Source organism: Mastomys coucha, unplaced genomic scaffold, assembly GCF_008632895.1.
Source record: "Mastomys coucha isolate ucsf_1 unplaced genomic scaffold, UCSF_Mcou_1 pScaffold15, whole genome shotgun sequence".
Classification (NCBI taxonomy): domain Eukaryota; kingdom Metazoa; phylum Chordata; class Mammalia; order Rodentia; family Muridae; genus Mastomys; species Mastomys coucha.
The window spans coordinates 104,337,027-104,355,481 of record NW_022196897.1 but is presented as its reverse complement, the minus strand read 5'-3'; the positions used below and the strand labels follow the sequence as shown (position 1 = coordinate 104,355,481).

The 18,455-nt window shown below is 46.9% G+C and overlaps 2 protein-coding genes across 3 annotated transcripts in view; one reads left to right on the top strand and one right to left on the bottom strand.

Moving 5' to 3' along the window:
• Positions 1 to 8: 8 nt before the first annotated feature.
• On the bottom strand, positions 9 to 8,390 carry Zfyve19 (zinc finger FYVE-type containing 19). Of its 2 annotated transcripts, none has more exons than XM_031371506.1 (11): positions 7,916 to 8,390; positions 6,495 to 6,616; positions 6,267 to 6,317; positions 5,634 to 5,752; positions 5,391 to 5,536; positions 4,910 to 5,018; positions 1,828 to 2,034; positions 1,345 to 1,418; positions 737 to 835; positions 506 to 615; positions 9 to 418 (listed from the first exon to the last, which is right to left on the bottom strand). In XM_031371506.1, the coding sequence occupies exons 1-11, from the start codon at positions 7,967 to 7,969 to the stop codon at positions 340 to 342; spliced, it is 1,170 nt and encodes a 389-aa protein (XP_031227366.1). In that variant the 5' UTR covers positions 7,970 to 8,390; the 3' UTR covers positions 9 to 339. The 2 variants fall into 2 exon arrangements, with proteins under 2 accessions (XP_031227366.1, XP_031227365.1); XM_031371505.1 differs by having other exon boundaries at positions 1,828 to 2,037; positions 7,916 to 8,234.
• Positions 8,234 to 18,455, top strand: part of Dnajc17 (DnaJ heat shock protein family (Hsp40) member C17) — a 31,655-nt gene continuing 21,433 nt past the window's right edge. The window contains exon 1 of the mRNA XM_031373248.1: positions 8,234 to 8,427. Coding sequence (XP_031229108.1) covers positions 8,350 to 8,427 — 78 coding nt within the window. The 5' untranslated portion in view covers positions 8,234 to 8,349. The remainder of the gene's footprint in view (positions 8,428 to 18,455) is intronic.

Here is an 18,455-nt window from a genome sequence, read left to right as displayed (position 1 = left end):
CATGTGGGGCCAATGATTCCACACATTTTATTAGATCCACTATAGGCCAGGGGTGGGCCTGGGAAGAAGACTTCAGGTTATCACTCTTAGCTTCTGTCTGGTCTCTTCTCCATCTGCCTCTCTTTGAGGCCAGCCTCTTTAACTCCTCCTTTCACCTGGTCCCTGTAAGAGTTGTTATTTTCTTCCTTCCAGGGACTGGGAAGCTCACAAAGGGGTGTGTTTACCATCAATAGAGCAGGGTCTTCGGTCGCCCTGAATGCCCTGTGACTTAGCCTGGGTGTCTTCCCAGCCTGCTGGTTGCCTGTGGCACTGCCGCCTCAGGAGATCATTAGGTTATCCTCAGTGTTCTTGGCAAGGCGGTCGGTGGCGGTAGGGAGAAGTCTGATGTTCTTTAAGATCAAAGTTATCATGTCCCTCCCTGCAGAACAAAGGGGTGAATGGCAGATAACTTGGAAGCCCTCAAGCTGGGACCATTCTCCTCTCAGGGCATTCTCCCAGCACCCACCGGAAGCACCGGCCACAGTACAGGTCTCCATCACAGCCAGCACAGCGCAGAGTAGCATCCTCATTGCAGATACAGCACCAGGGGAGTTCTTCTTCCTCAGCCTGGGGCCCCTGAAGCAGACACTGGGGCTTAGGAAGAGAGGAATGGGACCACAGAGAAGGAGCAGTGAGGCAGGTGGCAGGCTGTCTGTGGGAAGTGTGGGCATGGAAGCCTGTGTGAGGCCTTGCTCACCTCAGTCTCTGCCTTGCAGGGTTGAGCCCAGGATCCTGGAGCTGGTTTCTCAGGGATGTTAAAGCCACTTGCCTCATCCAGGGCAGCTTCTTCAGTGAGCTGTGAACAGGGAGGGAAAGAACTACTTCCTGCTCTAGGCATAGGCTCCCCTCCCATCATTTGTCTGTTTTGTGGCCTCGGATTCTCAGCTCTTCACTGCAGTTGATCTGTCATCTGTTACCACCTTGGGAGTTCTCCTCCCCTCAGTTTCTTTCCCTAATACTAGATAAAAGAGAAAGGATATCAGGGGGAGAGGAGGAGGCAGGGAGATAGATATATAGGTAGGTAGACAGACAGACTGACCGACCTGGATCTAATTTACTGCCTTTTGATTCTTCTTTGATCATGGCTACCACAAACCACAAAACTGCAGAAACTATCTGCAGCTGGGGAAATCATGCTTCTACTAAAGCATAAGGCAAATCATGGTCAGCTGGTGAGGAGAGTCCAAAGCAGCCTCACGTCCCTCATGGAATTAAAAGAAAAACACATTCTTATAATATTTATGTGTTTTTTTTTTTCTAGGAGGCAGAGGCAGAACAGGGTGACTGGGTGGGTAACAGGGCTACCTGCTGCAGGACTCTCTGGATGGCTGTCTCCTCATCCTCATCACTGTCTGGGAGGTGACAGTCCTGGAGGGTCACTGGAATGAGGGGCAGGAACACAGGAAGAAGTGAGGAGAGAAATTTCACCAAATGGCTTTCCTCTGGCTTTCCTAGAACTGTTGGTTCCTGGGGGCACTTAGTTCAGAGTTGAGAAGCAAGTTGCTTGCCTCCCTACCCCAGCTCGGCAAAGCTGGACCAACAGCCCTGAGAGCGGAGGACAGAATGAGAAGCATTAGCACCAGAAGGGACTGAAGGTTCCACTGCCCCAATATGGCTGCCTCAGTCTCTGCTCGGCCCATCATCTGTCACACCTCTGCATAGCGCATGACATGTCCTTCAGCACAGGGACCCTTTATCTGCTTTAGCACTGACAGGGAAAGTATAGTCTGTGGTGGCAGTAGGTCTTGGCCAGGGGTCCTGAGTAAGGATGCTAGCTGGAGCCTTTACCTCTGCTGGGGTCCTGTCCCTGCAGTATAGCCAATCTTTTGGCAAGAGCCAGGATCTGTTCCTGCCTGGTGTTCTCCTTCTGTAGCTCATCTGTTGCCTCAGCCAGCAACTTGTTCTTCTCTTTCTCCAGAGACGGGCTGGGCTGGCCCTGGGAATTTGTGTGCTGGCTCCTTGGAGCTCCCTTGTTGAGGTCATTCTGGAGGGAGGCTGCTGGCAGGGGTAATGCAGTCAGGAAGATAGAAGAATTCCAGGATCTCATCCCAGAAGCCACAGAACCCAACTATACATTTTCATTGCTCAGTACTAGGCTTTTATTCACTTGTTTATTTATTTTAGTTTTTTTTTTTTTCAAGGCAAGGTTTCTCTGTGTAGTCCTGGCCTTCTTGTAACTCACTTTGCAGACCAGGTTGGTCTTGAACTGAAATCTGCCCAACTCTGCCTCCCAAGTGCAGGTCCCAAGTGCCGGGATTAAAGGTAGGTGTGCCACTTCCACATTTATTCATTTATTTGAAGACAGGGGTTTGCTGTAGAGTCTCTGCTGCCCTGGAACATCTACCTTTTTCTCCCACCTCTCTTTCTTAATTTTTAAAATTCTTCTCTCATATATTACATCCTGACTTCAGTTTCTCCTTGCTCTCCTCCTGCCAAGTCTCTCTGCCTCAACTTTCTTTTCTTTCAGTCCCATGCCAGTTTCCCTTTCACCTCCCCTCAGAAAAGAGAAAGTATCCCAGTATCCCAAGGACACCAGTCATCCAAATCATGGGAGGAGGCAACCTAGTAGCAGGAAAAGGGTCCCACAAACAGGCAAAAGAATCAGAGACAGCCCCTGATCCCAGTGTTCAGAATCCCACTAGAATACCAAGCTACTCAGTCATAGCATATATGCAGAGGACCTAGGGCAGACCTCTACAGGATCCCTGATTCTTTGATCCCACATGAGTCCCAATCAGTCCTCTCTGTTGGTCTTGTTCTCTTGGGTGTCCCTGACTTTTCTAGTTCCTCAGATCTTCCTCCCCTTTGCAGGATTCTCGAAGCTCCCCCTCATGTTTGTCTGAGGTAGTATGCACCTGTTCCCTCAGGAGCTGGATGAAGTCTCTCTGAACACTCTGATGATGATTTTCCAGGAATGACAAACTATAGGTCAAAGGTTTTATGGCTGGGTTGGTGCCCCCATTCCTCCACTTGATGGCCTGGAACTCTTGATCTTCCTGCCATTGCCTCACAATTCTATGAGTGCAGAGTAAACCATCGTGCCTTGGAAAACTATTTTAGTTGTATCTGTCAAAGGCATCAACCTTGGGAGTGACAATTTTGGAAGTTTGCTTTCTTTGGAAAACACAAAAACATTATAAGAATATGTTTTTGTTTTAATCCCTGATGTGGATATGGGGCTGCTTCAGATTGTCCACAGCAGTTGACCATGATTTGTCTTGTGCTCTAGCAGGGGTTTTGCCAGCTGTAGAATGTTTTGATTGTGTGACATTTGAAATTCTGGGGGCTTTTCAGAGGGTATATGTTACAGCCCTGAGATGTTGTTGGTGGGCTTTTAGTTGTTGTGGGTTTCTGTGTACTATGTAGTAGTGTGCAGAGAAGAAACAAGAAGACAGAATTAGACATTCTGAAGGCAAAGAGCAATCCTGTACCCAAGGAATTTCACACCCCTAAACAGGAAGATGTCTACCTGTAATATCACTGTTCCTCAGCCCGACTTTATTCAGGGATCTCTTTCCTTTCATCTCTATTCTTCTTTCTCTATCTTCTAGTGTTGGAAGTTTAAAGGGTGGAAGAAAAAGGGCAGAGAGAAGAGAAGCAGCGCCAGGCAGTGGTGGCACATGCCTTTAATCCCAGGACTTGGGAGGCAGAGGCAGGCGGATTTCTGAGTTTGAGGCCAGCCTGGTCTACAGAGGGAGCTCCAGGACAGCCGGGGCTACACAAAGAAACCCTGTCTCAGAAAGAGAGAGAGAGAGAGAAAGAGAAAGAGAGAGAGAGAGAGAAAGAGAAAGAGAGAGAGAGAGAGAGAGAAAGAGAAAGAGAAAGAGAGAAGAGAAGCACCTACAATGTAGCAAAAGACAGCTATACATCTTCAAACACTGAGTTGGGTGGCTATCCTATGGCTTGAGGATCAGAACGTGAGGAGCTAAGGTTTAGCTAGACTGTCTTGCAGGGCTAGAATTAGCGTTTTCTGGGAACAACAGGGAGAAGTCATAACAGAAACAGCTAAGTTAGATAATGGGCAGGAAGACATTTGATAGTAACCCCTACATCAGTGAGTGGTTATGATGAGTGAGGTTATCCACAGAGACTCTGCAGTAGTTTATCAATCTTAGTTCTACTGATATATGTAAGGGCATATTTTTTTTTCAGGGATGGGGAGCTGGTAACTGCATGATAGGGTGCCCAGCAGTATCCCCATCTTCCACCTACCAGAAGCCAGAAGTATCTATGAACTGTAATAATGAAAACATCTTTAACCAAATCCAAAGGTGTCTAAGGCTCAAAATCATTCCTAGTTGGAACTACTGCTCTGTAGACTTCATTACCACTGTCGAAGAATCTTCTATGATGTCAGAACACTGCATAGCATGTCCTAGATCTACTGTCCATTATGCAACCCACCAGCTCATGTGGGTATCAAACAGTGGAAATATGGCTGGTATGAGGAAGCAATCGACCCTAACTTTTTCCCACTGAAGCCTCTTCCTCATCGTCAGTGCGGTCAGTCACTGCAGAGAGTACTCACTAAGTACTTATTATGAGCCAGGCACAGTCCCCAGCTTACTGTACTATTTCATTTATTTCTCATGACTTCTCCCAGGACATAGGTTTTAGTGCACATAGGTTGAGTTTATTGATGGGAAAGACTCAGATGGGTGAAGTAACTCATGTGGGTGGTGGAAGTGGAATTCACCATCTGATTCTAGAGCCAGTGCAAGAGGCCCACGCTGGCTCCCTGTGGAGCAAGCACTCAGTAAACAGAAGATCTTTTGTGTTGACCATTCTCTGACTGACTTACATTCACCTCCCAAAAGGGTGGGCAGAATAGGCAGGACATGACTTGGGGGAAGCCAAGGGGACAAGTTACCTGAGTCTCTTGGTTGCCAGCTTTCATCAATAGCCACCTCAGCTGTCAACTGTGTTAGCAGATCCTGTGTCTGCTGGGCCTGGGTCCTGGTATCTGGTGCCTGGTGTGCCTGTGCAGAGGAGGGAAGCTCAGTGGGGAAAGGGGTGTGGGGAAGGCCACACCAACAGTGCAGAAGAAGTCTGAGTCAGGGGTGGATGCTGAAGAGTTTTCAAAGCCCAAGGGAAGGGATGAATTCAAGTCCACATAGGTGAGTTGGTCTGGCAGCTCCCAAGAGGACTGAGTATCCACTCTTTGCTGACGCACTCAGTCCTGCTGCTTGGCCTTTGTTCTGTGGCTTAGGAGCAGGCTTAAGGCTTGCTCCTAAGGAGGTAGGGGTGGGAGGCTTTACCAATCCCTGCAAAGCACAGGATCATACATGTATCTGGGTTTCTGAAGGGTGCTTGGCCTAGGAATTCCTTTTCTCCTAAGCCATTGCACTCACCGGTCTCACAGTGTAAGGAGGTGGAACTCTGCCCTGCAAAGCTGCAAGCCGATCCTCCATCTCCTGTGTGGAGGGAATGGGGCCCTGGATTTCATCCTTCAGTGCGGCTAGGCGTGCCTCTATCTCTGCTTGTGAGGGTACTGACTCTGCAGTTCGTAAGGAGAGGAATTGTAAGGGCCAGAGGAAGCTCAGTCCTCAGACTTGCTATATGCCTTGTAGGTCCCTTGGCCCAACCCCACTCACTGGGCTTGTTTTCCTGACGAAGTCGTGCTAGGCGCTCAGCGATGGCTTGGTCTTTGTGGGTTATGCCTTGGCTCTGGGAAGTGCTGGGCTTTTTCTTGGCTTCCAAGGCTGCCACACGCCTGAGTGAATATGAGGTAGAGACTCTTAAGGTTAAAGAGAAGACAGAAGGCACCCATTTAAATCAATCTGGGCCTCTACAAGCCATCTTCTGTGGCTGCCATTCATATGGTACCACAGCCCAACCCAGATGACCAACAGGAGGGTATGCCTGACAGGGAAAGAGCTCCCAAATGCCTTTTCTGATAACTGGTTAATGAGCGGCTTTCAGGATCCACGAGGGAAGCCAGGAGCCTGGAGGTGGGCATTCTCTCTGTCCTGCCCCCGTTTGTTCTGGAGACCGGAAGGAGAGATGTGGTAGTGGTATTCTTGTCTTTGTCCAGGCCCACTTGTCTTCTTCTCAGTACTTACTTCTTCTTCTTCTTCTTCTTCTTCTTCTTCTTCTTCTTCTTCTTCTTCTTCTTCTTCTTCTTCTTCTTTTTTTTTTTCCAGAGCTGAGGACCAAACCCAGGGGCTTGCGCTTGCTAGGCAAGCGCTCTACCACTGAGCTAAATCCCTAACCCCCTCAGTACTTACTTCTTATAGTTCTGAGGTGGCGACCACTTGGAGGCAGTGTCAGAAGATCCTCTAGAGAGAGGACACCAGAGGACATTGTTGTCAGAAGTCCTGCCCTCCTCCCCATTGGTAATTTCTACCCCAAATACTTCCCAAGCAGACCTCTGGCCAGGGTTCACAAGGCTACACGGCCTGACGAGATGCTTACTGTCATGTCTGTCTGAACCCTTGCCCGTGCCCATCTCTCACCTGGTCAGAACTGTGTGGCACTGCTTGCAGACCTTCTGTTGTGTGTTGCCAGCCCGGGGTACCAGAGCGCTGAAGCTAAGACAGCCATTACAGAAGGCTCGGCCACAATTCTTACAGCCATACTATAAGAAACATGAAGCAGGAGGAAGCATGTCTTCCCCAGCCCTGTTGGCTCTTCTCTGAGACCCTCTAAGCACTCACAGAAAGAGGGAATTGAAGTTGTGACCAGATTTTGGAGGAAGGAGGAAGAGTGGGATCCCTAGGATGCTGGCCGAGATGGGTTCAGCAGTTCCTTGGTTTTCAGAGTCTTGTTCAAAAATTAGATAAAACTTCAGGCAAAATTCACATGCTTTCTACCATTTTCGATTTCTTACCATAGGGGTGTAGTGCAAAGACAAACAAGGCCCTGTGTGTCGGGTCACTGGCTCGTCAACAAATAAGAGTCAGAGTTGAGTGCTTTCTCTGCTCTGACAGACAGAGATGGTGGGAGGTTGGCCTCAGGATACGGTTGTAACAATAGCTTCAATTATTAAGTACTTAGTGTGTGCCAGGCACTAAGCTTGCACCTTAAAATTCATCATCTGATATAACCATCATCATTTACATAGCTCATCATATTTGATCCCGATGTCCACCAACCAGTATTACCTCTATTTTAACAGGGGCCAGAGAAATTACACGACTGTTCAATTCTTTGAATAAGACAGGGCAGCTGAAATTGGAACTCTGACTCAAAAATTGATATGTAAGTGCTCCATGAATTCATCCCATTTACTTCCCATTAACTTCCTTTCAGCTTACAAGAAGGATATGGCAAGTCTGCTTTTTCACTGTGCCCTGGGGCAAAGAGGAAGTATAGTAATCTATGTGGATGAGGCAGGTTTCAGAACAGAGAGCAACGGGCATGGTATGACGTCAAAGATGGAGAGAAGGGGAGAGAGTAGAATATAGGTGGCAGATATTCCACTTGGAGATTTAAAAAAAAGTGTAGCTTTTGGAACCTTTACAATTTCTAGGGTATTTTCAGCTCCAGGACCTCACCGAAGCCACTCTAAATTTTCTTAATTTACATAATTTCTTTTTGAGTGTATGCGTGCAGACGTGTGCATATCATGGCCTGTATGTGGAGATCAGAGAATAACTTTCAGGAGTTCTCTCCTTCCACCATGTGGGTCCTGGGGTTCGAACTAAGGGCATCAGGGTTAGCAGCAGGTGCTTTTACTCACAGAGGCATCTCACTGAACCTCATCAGACCATCATCTTAACCCTGAAAACGGGTGGAGATCCACCCCACTTTACAGAAATGTTAACTTTGTCAAACCGCACAACTGAAAAGCCGTCAAGCTGTCTTTAGCCTGCACGTCCCTTCCCTTCGCCCCGCGTCCTCCCTTGGCCCTTCAGCTCTCTGGGAGTACACTCGCCTCCTTCTTGAAGAGGGTGAACTTGACAGCACAGCCGTAGCACCTGCTCTCCATAGCAGTTCTCGGCGCCGCAGAGTCAGTATGTTAGCCTCTCACCAGCTCAGCGGAGGCCTCAAACACCCTCAGGTTGTGCAGCCCAGTCCCACACGCCCATCTGAGCTGTCCAGGGGCCGCCCAGCGCGGGGAATCCTGCCTCTCCACCCATCTAGGCGCTGGCCGCAGCGGAGTGGGGCATGCTGGGAGTCGTAGTTCATTCTCCTCCGAGCGCTCCTCCACAGCCAGTCAGACCTGAATCGGGAGGAGCTATCCCAGGAGGCTTAGCGCGCTCTGCGGCCGACTCGGAGCTAGTAAACCCCACCCCCACCCCGCGCGCGCCCACGCGCACGCTCAGACTCCTGGGAGTTGTAGTATCCATTCAACTTTCGGCTAGAACCATGGCGGTGACCAAAGAGCTCTTACAAATGGATCTGTACGCGCTGCTAGGCATTGAGGAGAAGGCGGCAGACAAAGAGGTGAGAACTTGATAGGCAAAGCAGCTCTTCGGGCCTTGCGCCTGCCTCGAGCCCGGCTTCGGCTTTCTATGCTCCGCCCTATCCTGGACTGGGAGCGAGGGGCGGCCAATGACTAAAAAGGGGGCCTCCGGACACTTCCTGAAAGGCTCGAGGACCTCGTTAGGGAGGGAGGCATTGGGAACTCTGAGCTGTGTGACCGTGCTGTCACTTCTGCCACACTGTTTGGAGGCCGGTTGAACCTGAGAGCCAGGCCTGCTTTTTTGCGCTTGCGCAGCATCAGTTTGTACGCTGAACGTTTTACCTGTGTGTCTGGAGGTGTTTCGTTTTAGTCTGTTACAGGGTTTCTCTGTGTAGCCCTGGCTGTCCTGGAACTCACTCTGTAGACCAGGCTGGCTGGCCTCGAACTCAGAAATCCGCCTGCCTCTGCCTCCCAAGTGCTGGGATTAAAGGCGTGCACCACTACCGCCCGGCTCGTTTTAGTCTGTTTAAACTTCTGGTGGATCCTTGGAAGAAAAGTCTCTAGGCCCTTCACGCCCCCCCCCTTAGCACCTCCTCTTTTTCTGGGTTTGATGTTGAGGCCTAGAACCTAAAGACCTCGGTTTTCTTTTCCTCTTTTTAAGTATCAAATGTTCCAGTGTTCTCAGTGAGTGCTGCTTAGCAGGTTAAAGAAGAGGATCAGAAGGTTAAAGCAGGTGGTTGGGGCTCCATTTATCTCACGTGCTGGTTAAGGTGCCTGGGGTGAGACAGATCAAGATGTACAAGATGTACAAGGTTTCAGTTATTTACTCTTAGATTGTGATGGCAATTGTAACAATACACGCAGGCGAGTTCAATGGATAAAAATGCCCACCGGGCTGAGCATAGTGGTACAAGCCTGTAATGCACTTGGGAGCTGGAGGGAGGAGAATCAGGAATTAAAGTCAACTTCAGCTTCTTGTGGAGTTTAAGGTCAGCTGTCTTAAAAGGGCAGGGGGTCGGGGGAGAGAGGAAAAAGGAAAGAAATCTTATCAATGCTTTTTATACTTCTGGACTGCCATGTCCAATGGTTGAGTGTCAGAGTGCTCTGGGGCAGAAAATTAGGGCGACTGGATTTTTTGTTTGTTTGTTTTGGTTTTTTGAGACAAGGTTTCTCTGCGTAGTCCTGGCTGTCCTGGAACTCACTCTGTAGACCAGGCTGGCCTCCAACTCAGAAATCCACCTGCCTCTGCCCCCCCAAGTGCTGGGATTATTTAGTAAAGTTGTGGTCATCCTCCTCAAAAAGCTTTCTGAATATTTGGCTGGAGTCAAAAATGAATGTAGAAATACCTGTAAGGCATCAAAAGTCAGTCAGCCTGTCTCTGTCTCTCTCTCTCTCTCAGCAAGATCACAGAGATAAATCTGCCTCTGCCTCCCAAATGTTAGGATTAAAGCCGTGCCCTACTTTTGGGATCCAGGCATTTACCTGAATGCTTAGGATCCAAATTCAGATTCCCTTGCTTACAAGACAGGGGCTTTACAGACTGGGCCATCTCTCCAACCCCAAATCACCTGCTGCTGCTTCTTCCTCTTCTTCCTCCTCCACTACCTCCTCTTCCTCTTTCTATTATTTTGTGGGTGTGTGTGTTGGACAAAAAAACAGCAGAGACCCTATTTAAAAATATAAACAATGGGGGTGGGGGTGGGATGGTTGGAGAGATGGCTTTGTAGTGAAGAAGGCTTACAATATTTAAAATACTCTTCCAGAGGATATGAGTTTGGGGCATCTGTAGTTAGTAGCCTCTGCAGACATCTGCACTCATGTGCACACGTATACCCAAATACACTGACATACATACACACATACACATACATACACACATATACACAGACATATATCTTAAAAAGAACCCAACTCAGTTCAGTTGGCCCCCCTCAGTGAAGTGTTGCCTGTTACTCCTCCACCTCCATGCTGGATATGCACTTAGGACTTTGCTGTGCAGGTGTTTTGTTTTGTTTTGGTTTGGTTTTTCGAGACAGGGTTTCTCTGTGTAGCCCTGGCTGTCCTGGAACTCAGTCTGTAGACCAGGCTGGCTGGCCTCGAACTCAGAAATCCTCCTGCCTCTGCCTCCCAGGTGCTGGGATTAAAGGCATGCGCCACCACTGCTCGGCTGTGTCCTCTCTTTCATAGCAGCTGGCTCCCCTCCTTTCCAGCACTTGCTATTAGTCTGCAGTTAGTTCTGTTGTTATTTGCCTAATGCCTCAATCCTTTCTGTACTTCTACCTCTTGAGAAGCAGATCTTGGGGCTGGAGTGATGGCTCAGCGGTTAAGAGCACGGACTGCTCTTCCAGAGGTCCTGAGTTCAATTCCCAGCAACCACAGGGTGGCTCACAACCATCTGTAATGGTATCTGATGCCCTCTTCTGGTGTGTCTGAAGACAGTGACAGTGTACTCACTTACATTAAATAAATAAATCTTGTTTGTTTGTTTGTTTATTATGTGTGCCCTCATTGGCCAGAGGAATTAGATTCCCTGGAACTACATAGATGGTTTTGAACCACCATGTGGGTCCTGGGAATTGAATCCGGGTTCTCTGCAAGAGCAGCAAGGGTTCTTAACTGCTAAGCCATCTCTCCAGCCCCTGTTTTATTATTATTAAGTGTGTGTGTGTGTGTGTGTGTGTGTGTGTGTGTGTGTGTGTGAGAGAGAGAGAGAGAGAGAGAGAGAGAGATCTGGAGTTACTGTTATGAGTTACTTGATGTGGATGCTGGAAACTGAGCTTCAGTCCTCTAGAAGAGCCTCTTACCTGCTGTGTCATTTCTTCAGCCCTCTGTTACTACTTGTTTAATGGGTATGTACTCAGAATGGTTTTTACATGTGGAAAGTATTGTAGCAAGCAAGCAAGCAAGCAAAACAAACAAACAAAATAAAAAATAAAAAGCCATAAAACAACTCATTTTAAAATTTAGGTCAAAGTGTCGTTGGAGAGCTGATTCAGTGGTTAAGGGTAAAGGGGACTTGAATTTCATTCTTGTCACCACAGTTGAGTAGTTGACAATCACCTGTAACTCTAGCTCCAGGATGGAGGTAGGGCTGTGCATCTGGCTTCCTTGGGTATCCATAGCTCCATGTGGATAGCCACACTCAGATACACACATGCTGGATTGGTAAAGTGCTTACCACATCACATGAGCATGAATACATAAATAAAACCTAAGTGTGTTAGTGCACACCTGTAGTCCTGGTGCTGAGAGGGACAGAGACAGGAGGATCCTGGGGCATGCTGGCTAGCCAGTCTAGCTAAATCAGTGAGCTCCAGGGTTAGTGACCCCTTGTCTCAAAAAATAGCTGGGCTGGGTGTGGTAGGGTAAATCTTTAATCCTAGCATTTAGGAACCTCAGGCAGGTAGATCTCTGTGAGTTCAAGCCCAGTTTAGTTTACATGATCTACATGTCTCAAAAATAATTAAGATGAGGTACTGCTTACTGTTAGCTAGAGTTCCAGAGCCAAAATAAACCCACACATGAGTATTTGAGGATGTAGAGAAAGTGGAGTTGTATATTGCATGTGGTATGACTATTGCTTAAATGTATGAGGGTTCCTCAAGGTGTTAAATATTAAATATACGATTGCCATATGATAATTGTGGTGTTTTGAATGAGATGTCCCCCATAATCTCAGGCATTTGAACACTTGTTTCCCCACTGATGGCAGGCACCGTTTGGGACGTTCAAGAGGTCTGGCTTCTTGGAGGAAGTATGTCACTGGAGGCAGGATTTGAGAGTTAAAATGCTTTAGTCATCAGCCAGGTGCCTTTAATCCCAGCACTTGGGAGACAGACAGCTGGACATTTGACCACTGGGAGCTGCTTTCCCTAGTGAGCTGTTTCAGTTGTCCCACTCCAGCTGGGAGCCCTCCCAGCTGCATATTATGTTAATGCCTTTTACTCACTGTTGGCCTCTCCTGTCAGGGTGTAAAAATCCTGGCAGCACCTTCCTGTTTTGTCTGCTGCCGTTTCTAGCTTCTAGAGCAATGTCTAGGGCTTGACAGCTGTTCAGCAAACAATTGGTGAATGATTGAATGAGCATACAGTGTTGTTTTCAGGCAAAGTGAAGTTAGTAGACCAAAAGTTAATGCATTTACAAGAGTATGATTCATACTGCACACTGACTCACAGAAAGGTTGTATTGATTTATATCCCCACCAAGTAGGTATGAGGTTGGTCGCCCATCTCCCTGCTTGAATCCCTGACATTTGACCGCAGCACACCAGGTACCCAGAGCCTTGCCTAGGGCAGGCACATCCTGACCCTTCACAAAGTCAAACTTCCTTTTCCTTCCTTCTTATATTGTTTAGACAGAAACACACTTGTATGGGGAGGATGAAACCGTTGCCTGTAAACATTTCTTTTGGTGTGGCATCTTTTGGTGTGGCAATCAAAGCCAGGGCTTTGTACGTAGCAAGCTTGCAATCTTCCACGGAGCCACCTCAGAGCCTGCAAACATTTTTATTAAGTGCCTACTAGGTGTCTGGCTGTGTCTGGTGCTGATACAGATGTGGATAGAAGCTCTCCCTGATGAGTGGCGATGTGTGTTCTGCGTCTAGCCTCTGCTCCTTGCTTCTGGGTCTATTTACTTTGAAATTTGGAGGCTAATGGTGATTTTTCCCAGGAGCTCACATTTTCTTTTTAAAGTTTTATTTTTTACAAAAAAAAAAAAGTATGTGTATGTGTCTATTTATTGTTCATGTGTACATGAATGCAGGTGCTTGTGAAGGCCAGAGACAGCTAGATTGCAAGTGGTTGTGAGCCAACTGATGTGGGAGCTAGGAATTGAACTCAGGTCCTCTTCAAGATTTTAACTGCTGAGCCATCTCTAGCCCCAAAGCTTAATGATGATTAATTAATGAAGATTAAATGATGACTTCTATAGACACATACCATGCATAAAGTGGGAGTTTTTCTAACCAATATTCAGTAAGGTCAAGAATTACCGCTTGTGGGTTGGTGAGATGGCTCAGCAGATAAGAGCACTGACTGCTCTTCCAAAGGTCCTGAGTTCAAATCCCAGCAACCACATGGTGGCTTACAACCACCCGTAATGAGATCTGATGCCCTCTTCTGGTGTCTGAAGTCAGCTACAGTGTACTTATGTATAATAATAAATAAATCTTTAAAAAAAAAAAAAGAATTATGGCTTGTTATAGCTGTCCTGGTTTGAAGGTGGATAGACACCCAAGTAGAACAGCCTGCACTGCTGTGAACTGTAAATGTGTCAGTAGTCTTTGAACTCACAGGCAGGTGTGGCTAAGGAGAGGAACTTTGGAGTCAAGACTGCCTGTGTATGGTTTATGACTTAGCCCACGGGTAGCTATGCACAGTTAACTTTTCTGTGCTTTGGTTTCCCCATCTGCCCAGTGGAAGTGATGGCTTCCTCCTGGATTGTTGTGAGTCTGGATCCATACAAAGCACTTAGTACATACAGTGCCTGGCACACTGCCAGAGAGGTGGTTCTAGCAATTGTATCCTCCTTGCAAGTTCTATGTTTTGGTCTTTGAAACAGGGTTTCATGTAACCCAGGCTGGTCTGACACTGATTTTCCTGATTCTCCTTCCCAAATACTGAGTACCACCATGCCTAATTCCTTGCACGTTTTAAAGCTAAATACTTATCTGTGAGTTATACATCTGTAATCTCTGCAACTGGGAGGCACAAGCAGGAAAATTGCCTACAAATTTAGGGCTATCCTGGTTCCTGTCCATAGTTCCAGGCTATCCAGACCAGCCAGGGCTACATATTAAGATGCTGTCTCAGAAAATCAAAATAAGAGCCAACAAGATAGTTGAGCAGGTAAAGGTGCTTGCTGCCAAGCCTGATGACCTACTTTGATTCCTAGAACTCACGTAATGAGAGAAAGCCAAGTACTGCCGCTTGCCCTCTGGCCTCCAGTGATCTCAAGGAAAGCAGAGGTCAGTAGAGAAGGGAGACAGGTTCAAGTAAAACAAAGTTGAGCTTTACCAGAGTTCAGTATTGCATGCAAATCAAATGGGTGGAGTTTATTACCATAGACAATATCCCACGGGTCATGGTAGGAGGTGAATGCTGAAAAAAAGTCACTTGGGGTTTGTCAGCTCAGACGGTGTTGTAACTCGTAAACTCTGAGGTGAAAGGAGGCTCAGTGGAACCATACAGGGGAATTTGAGGAATAAAAGAAAACATGGGACTGGAGAGATGGCTCAGCAGTTAAGAGCACTAACTGCTCTTCCAGAGGTCCAGAGTTCAATTCCCAGGAACCACATGGTGGCTCACAACCATCTGTTATGGGATCTGATGTCCTCTTCTGATCTGTCTGAAGACAGTGACCATGTATTTACATAAAACAAATAAATCTGAAGGAGGAGGAGGAGGATGATCAGGGAAGTCTTCCCGGAGAATATATTTTGTTCAAAACTTTAGGGAACAAAAGATTATCAGCATAGTTGGGTGGAGGCTGGAGAGATGTTCTTGTGGACCTGGGTTTGGTTCCCCACATTGATGGTGTGATTACAACCATCTGTAATTCCAGTTCCAGGGGATCACCTACATGTGTACCAGGCACACACATGATACACAGACATAAATGCAGGCAAAACACCCATAAGTGGGAGAAACAAACAACCAGAGGGTGTCTTCATGATTATTTGCTAGTCATTGATCTACAGAGATTCTGAAACATGTCAAGACTCCACTGACTGTCAGGCTTCGACCAGGGCTCAGTTTCATAGTCTCTCCAGTTCTTGTGTGCCTTTTCTTCTGCTTTCTTTTCTTTTTTTTTTTTGGTTTCTTGAGACAGGGTTTCTCTGAGTAACCCTGGCTGTCCTGGAACTCACTCTGTAGACCAGGCTGGCCTGGAACTCAGAAATCCACCTGCCTCTGCCTCCCAAGTGCTGGGATTAAAGGCGTGCACCACCACTGCCCAGCCTGTTTTCTCTTCTTTCTTTCTCTCTTTCTCTCTTTCTTTCTTTCTTTCTTTCTCTCCTTTCTTTCTTTCTTTCTTTCTTCCTTTCTTTTTTTAGATGTGTGTGTGTGTGTGTGTATGTATGTATGTATGTATGTATGTATGTATGTATGTGAGTGCTCTATCTGCATGTATGCCTGCATTCCAGAAGAGGGCATTAGATCCCATTACAGATGGTTATGAGCCACCATGTGGTTGCTGGGAATTGAACTCAGAACCTCTGGAAGACTTGACAGTGCTCTTAACTTCTGAGCCATCTCTCTAGCCCTTTCCTTGTGCTTTTAGCAACCTAACCTTTCTTTTGAAGCTTTTCAAAGGGTATGCCCTGCTGCTGGGCTTCTAGGCTGCTGGGCTGCTGACATGCCACTCAGGGAAGTCAAAAACACAGTCTAAGATAGGGGTTCCAACCTGGGTTCACCCAGGTGAGAAACAGTGGTGGCTGGGACAGATGCTGTGGTCCTCTATCTAACTCCTGTGTACCCAGATGATGCTGAAGACCTTGAGGAGTTGGGTATGGGCGGGCCCATGCTAAACTGGGACAGAGCAGAATGTGGCTTGGCTTTGAGTGAGTGCCAGAAGAGCAAAGGGGCTGGAAGTGAGGCCTTGTACAGGAGATGTAGGCATGGCTGTTTAGGATGAAGGCTCCAGGCAGTCCTTGGTGAAGGAGACAGTTCTTGCTTGTCCAAACTGTTTTATTCATGGTGAATAAGAATGCGTACATTTCAGGCTGGAGATATGGCTTAGTGGTTAAGAGCACTGACTGTTCTTCCCGAAGGTCCTGAGTTCAAATCCCAGCAACCACATGGTGGCTCACAACCATCCATAATAAGATCTGACGCCCTCTTCTGGTGTGTCTGAAGACAGCTACAGAGTACTTACATATAATAATAAATCTTAAAAAAAAAATACATACATCTTACTCAGGGTGAACCAGAGGGGTGCCTAGGAAGGGAAGCTCATTGGCTACACACTCTGGGTCTACCTAGATATCTCATTAGCATGAAGAAGTCTAGGTTTTCATGCTACAGTTGTCATAGTCCTCTTAGTGAGGTATGGTGGTCACAAGTTCCAGAGCAGGAGCTGATTCCAACGCCTGCTGTTCTCAGTTATGAGATTTACTGGGGATTTGAACCTGCTTCAACCTTACAGGTTCTGTCTGGTGGCACAGTTCTACTTGTCCCTCAGTGTACCTTGCTCGATCTTGACAGATACTACTAGATAAAACAAAGTTCTTAAAAACATATTTTGATTAGTTGTTTAGTTATTTTGGTGACAGTGTCTCATGTAGCCCAGGCTGACGGCTACTTGTTTAATGTCCAAGGCTGGCTCTGAAGGCCTGATCAAACTCCCAAGTGTTGGGATTACTGGTGTGTGCTTCCATGCTTCACCAGCCAACTGTATCTTAGTAGTTTATTTTAAGATTTATTTTTATTTTGTCTGCATATCCTTTTTTTTTTTGGTTTTTCAAGACAGGGTTTCTCTGTATAGCCCTGGCTGTCCGGGAACTCATTCTGTAGAACAGGCTGGCCTCGAACTCAAAAATCTGCCTGCCTCTGCCTCCCAAGTGCTGGGATTAAAGATGTGCACCACCACTGCCAGGCTGCATATCTTGCATGTACACACACAGGTACACAGATGTACGCACACAGTGTGTGCGCACGTGTGTATCACATGCATACCTAGTGTTCGCAGAGACTAGAAGAGAACATTGGGCTCCCTGAAGTGGAGCTGAGTACAGCAGTGAGCCTCCATGTAGAGGTGGGAACAGATCTCCAGTCATAGGCAGAAGCCAGTGCTCTAAACTGCTGAGCCATTTCTCTATAAGCTTGCTGATCAATTTATTTAAGCCACAAAATTTTTATACTATAGAATGCAGTGCATCAGCATTATTTTTTATTGTTGTTTTTTGTTTGTTTGTTTGTTTGTTTGTTTTTGTTTTTCAAGACACATCTCACTATGTGGCTTGGAACTTGCTATGTAGACTAGGCTGACCCAGAACTCAGAGAGATCCTCCTATCTCTGCCTCCCTTGTGCTGAAGGCATGTATCACCATGCCCACCTCAACACTGATTTTTTTTTAAAAGATTTATTTATTTATTTAATGTATGTGAGTACACTGTAGCTGTCCTCAGACACACCAGAAGAGGGCATCAGATCTCATTACAGATGGTTTTGGCCATCATGTGGTTGCTGGGAATTGAACTCAGAACCTCTGGAAGAACAGTCAGTGCTCTTAACCGCTGAGCCATCTCATCAGCCCCAACACTGATTACTTAAAAAATTTTAAAAATCATCAGGAGTTGAAGAGATGACCCAGCCATCCGGAGCACTGGCTGTTTTCCCAGAGGTTCTGAGTTCAATTCCCAGCACCCACATAGCAGCTTACACTTGTTTATGATGGGATCTAATACCCTCTTCTTTTTTTCTGTTTCTTTTTTTTTGTTTTCGATTAAAGGCGTGTGCCACCACTGCCTGGCCCTAATACCCTTTTCTTATGTATAGACCTACATGCAGACCAAGTATATACATAAAGTACAACACACACACACGCATATATATATATAGGCTTGGTTTAGTTTTTTGAGATAGGGTTTCTCTGTGTAGCCCTGTCTGACCTTGAACTCAGATATGCCTGCCTCTGCCTCCTGCCCCTCTGCCCCTCTGCCCCTCTGCCTCCTGAGTGCTAAACCTGGCTAAATAAATACATCTTTAAAAAACAAACAAAACCCATCAGTTTTGAGGCCAGGCACCAAAGACCTGAGGGAGGGAACAGGGCTTTGCCTAGTGTTTGTTGAGGGTTCAGTAGGAAATGAATCTGGGAAATGTGGTGGGGTTTGACCTAAATTGGATTGTTTGGGGGGGGGTCATTTGTGGATTCGGGGTGTTGTCTGCATGTCTCCAGAGAGAACCCCTCTAGGCTAGGCACTGAGAACACTTCACTGGACGACACTGGTCCTTTTCATCAAGGTCCAGGCATGGTGGGTGGTGTTAGTATGAAGCCCCCAAGTCCTGTGGGTCTCTGACTCAACTCTGGAAGAAGCTCTGGAGTTTTTTTTTTTTTTTTTTTTTTTTTTTT

Bases quoted from the DNA above. Each gene is read 5' to 3' on its own strand.
- Zfyve19 (XM_031371505.1), bottom strand. From the start codon at position 7,969: ATGGAGAGCAGGTGCTACGGCTGTGCTGTCAAGTTCACCCTCTTCAAG. The intron at 5,019-5,390 runs GTGAGTGCAATG...TCCTCTGCACAG, and splicing joins CTCCTTACACTGTGAGACCG to GCACACCAGGCACCAGATAC. The intron at 2,038-4,909 runs GTAACTTGTCCC...TACCCCTGCCAG, and splicing joins CTGGCAACCAAGAGACTCAG to CAGCCTCCCTCCAGAATGAC.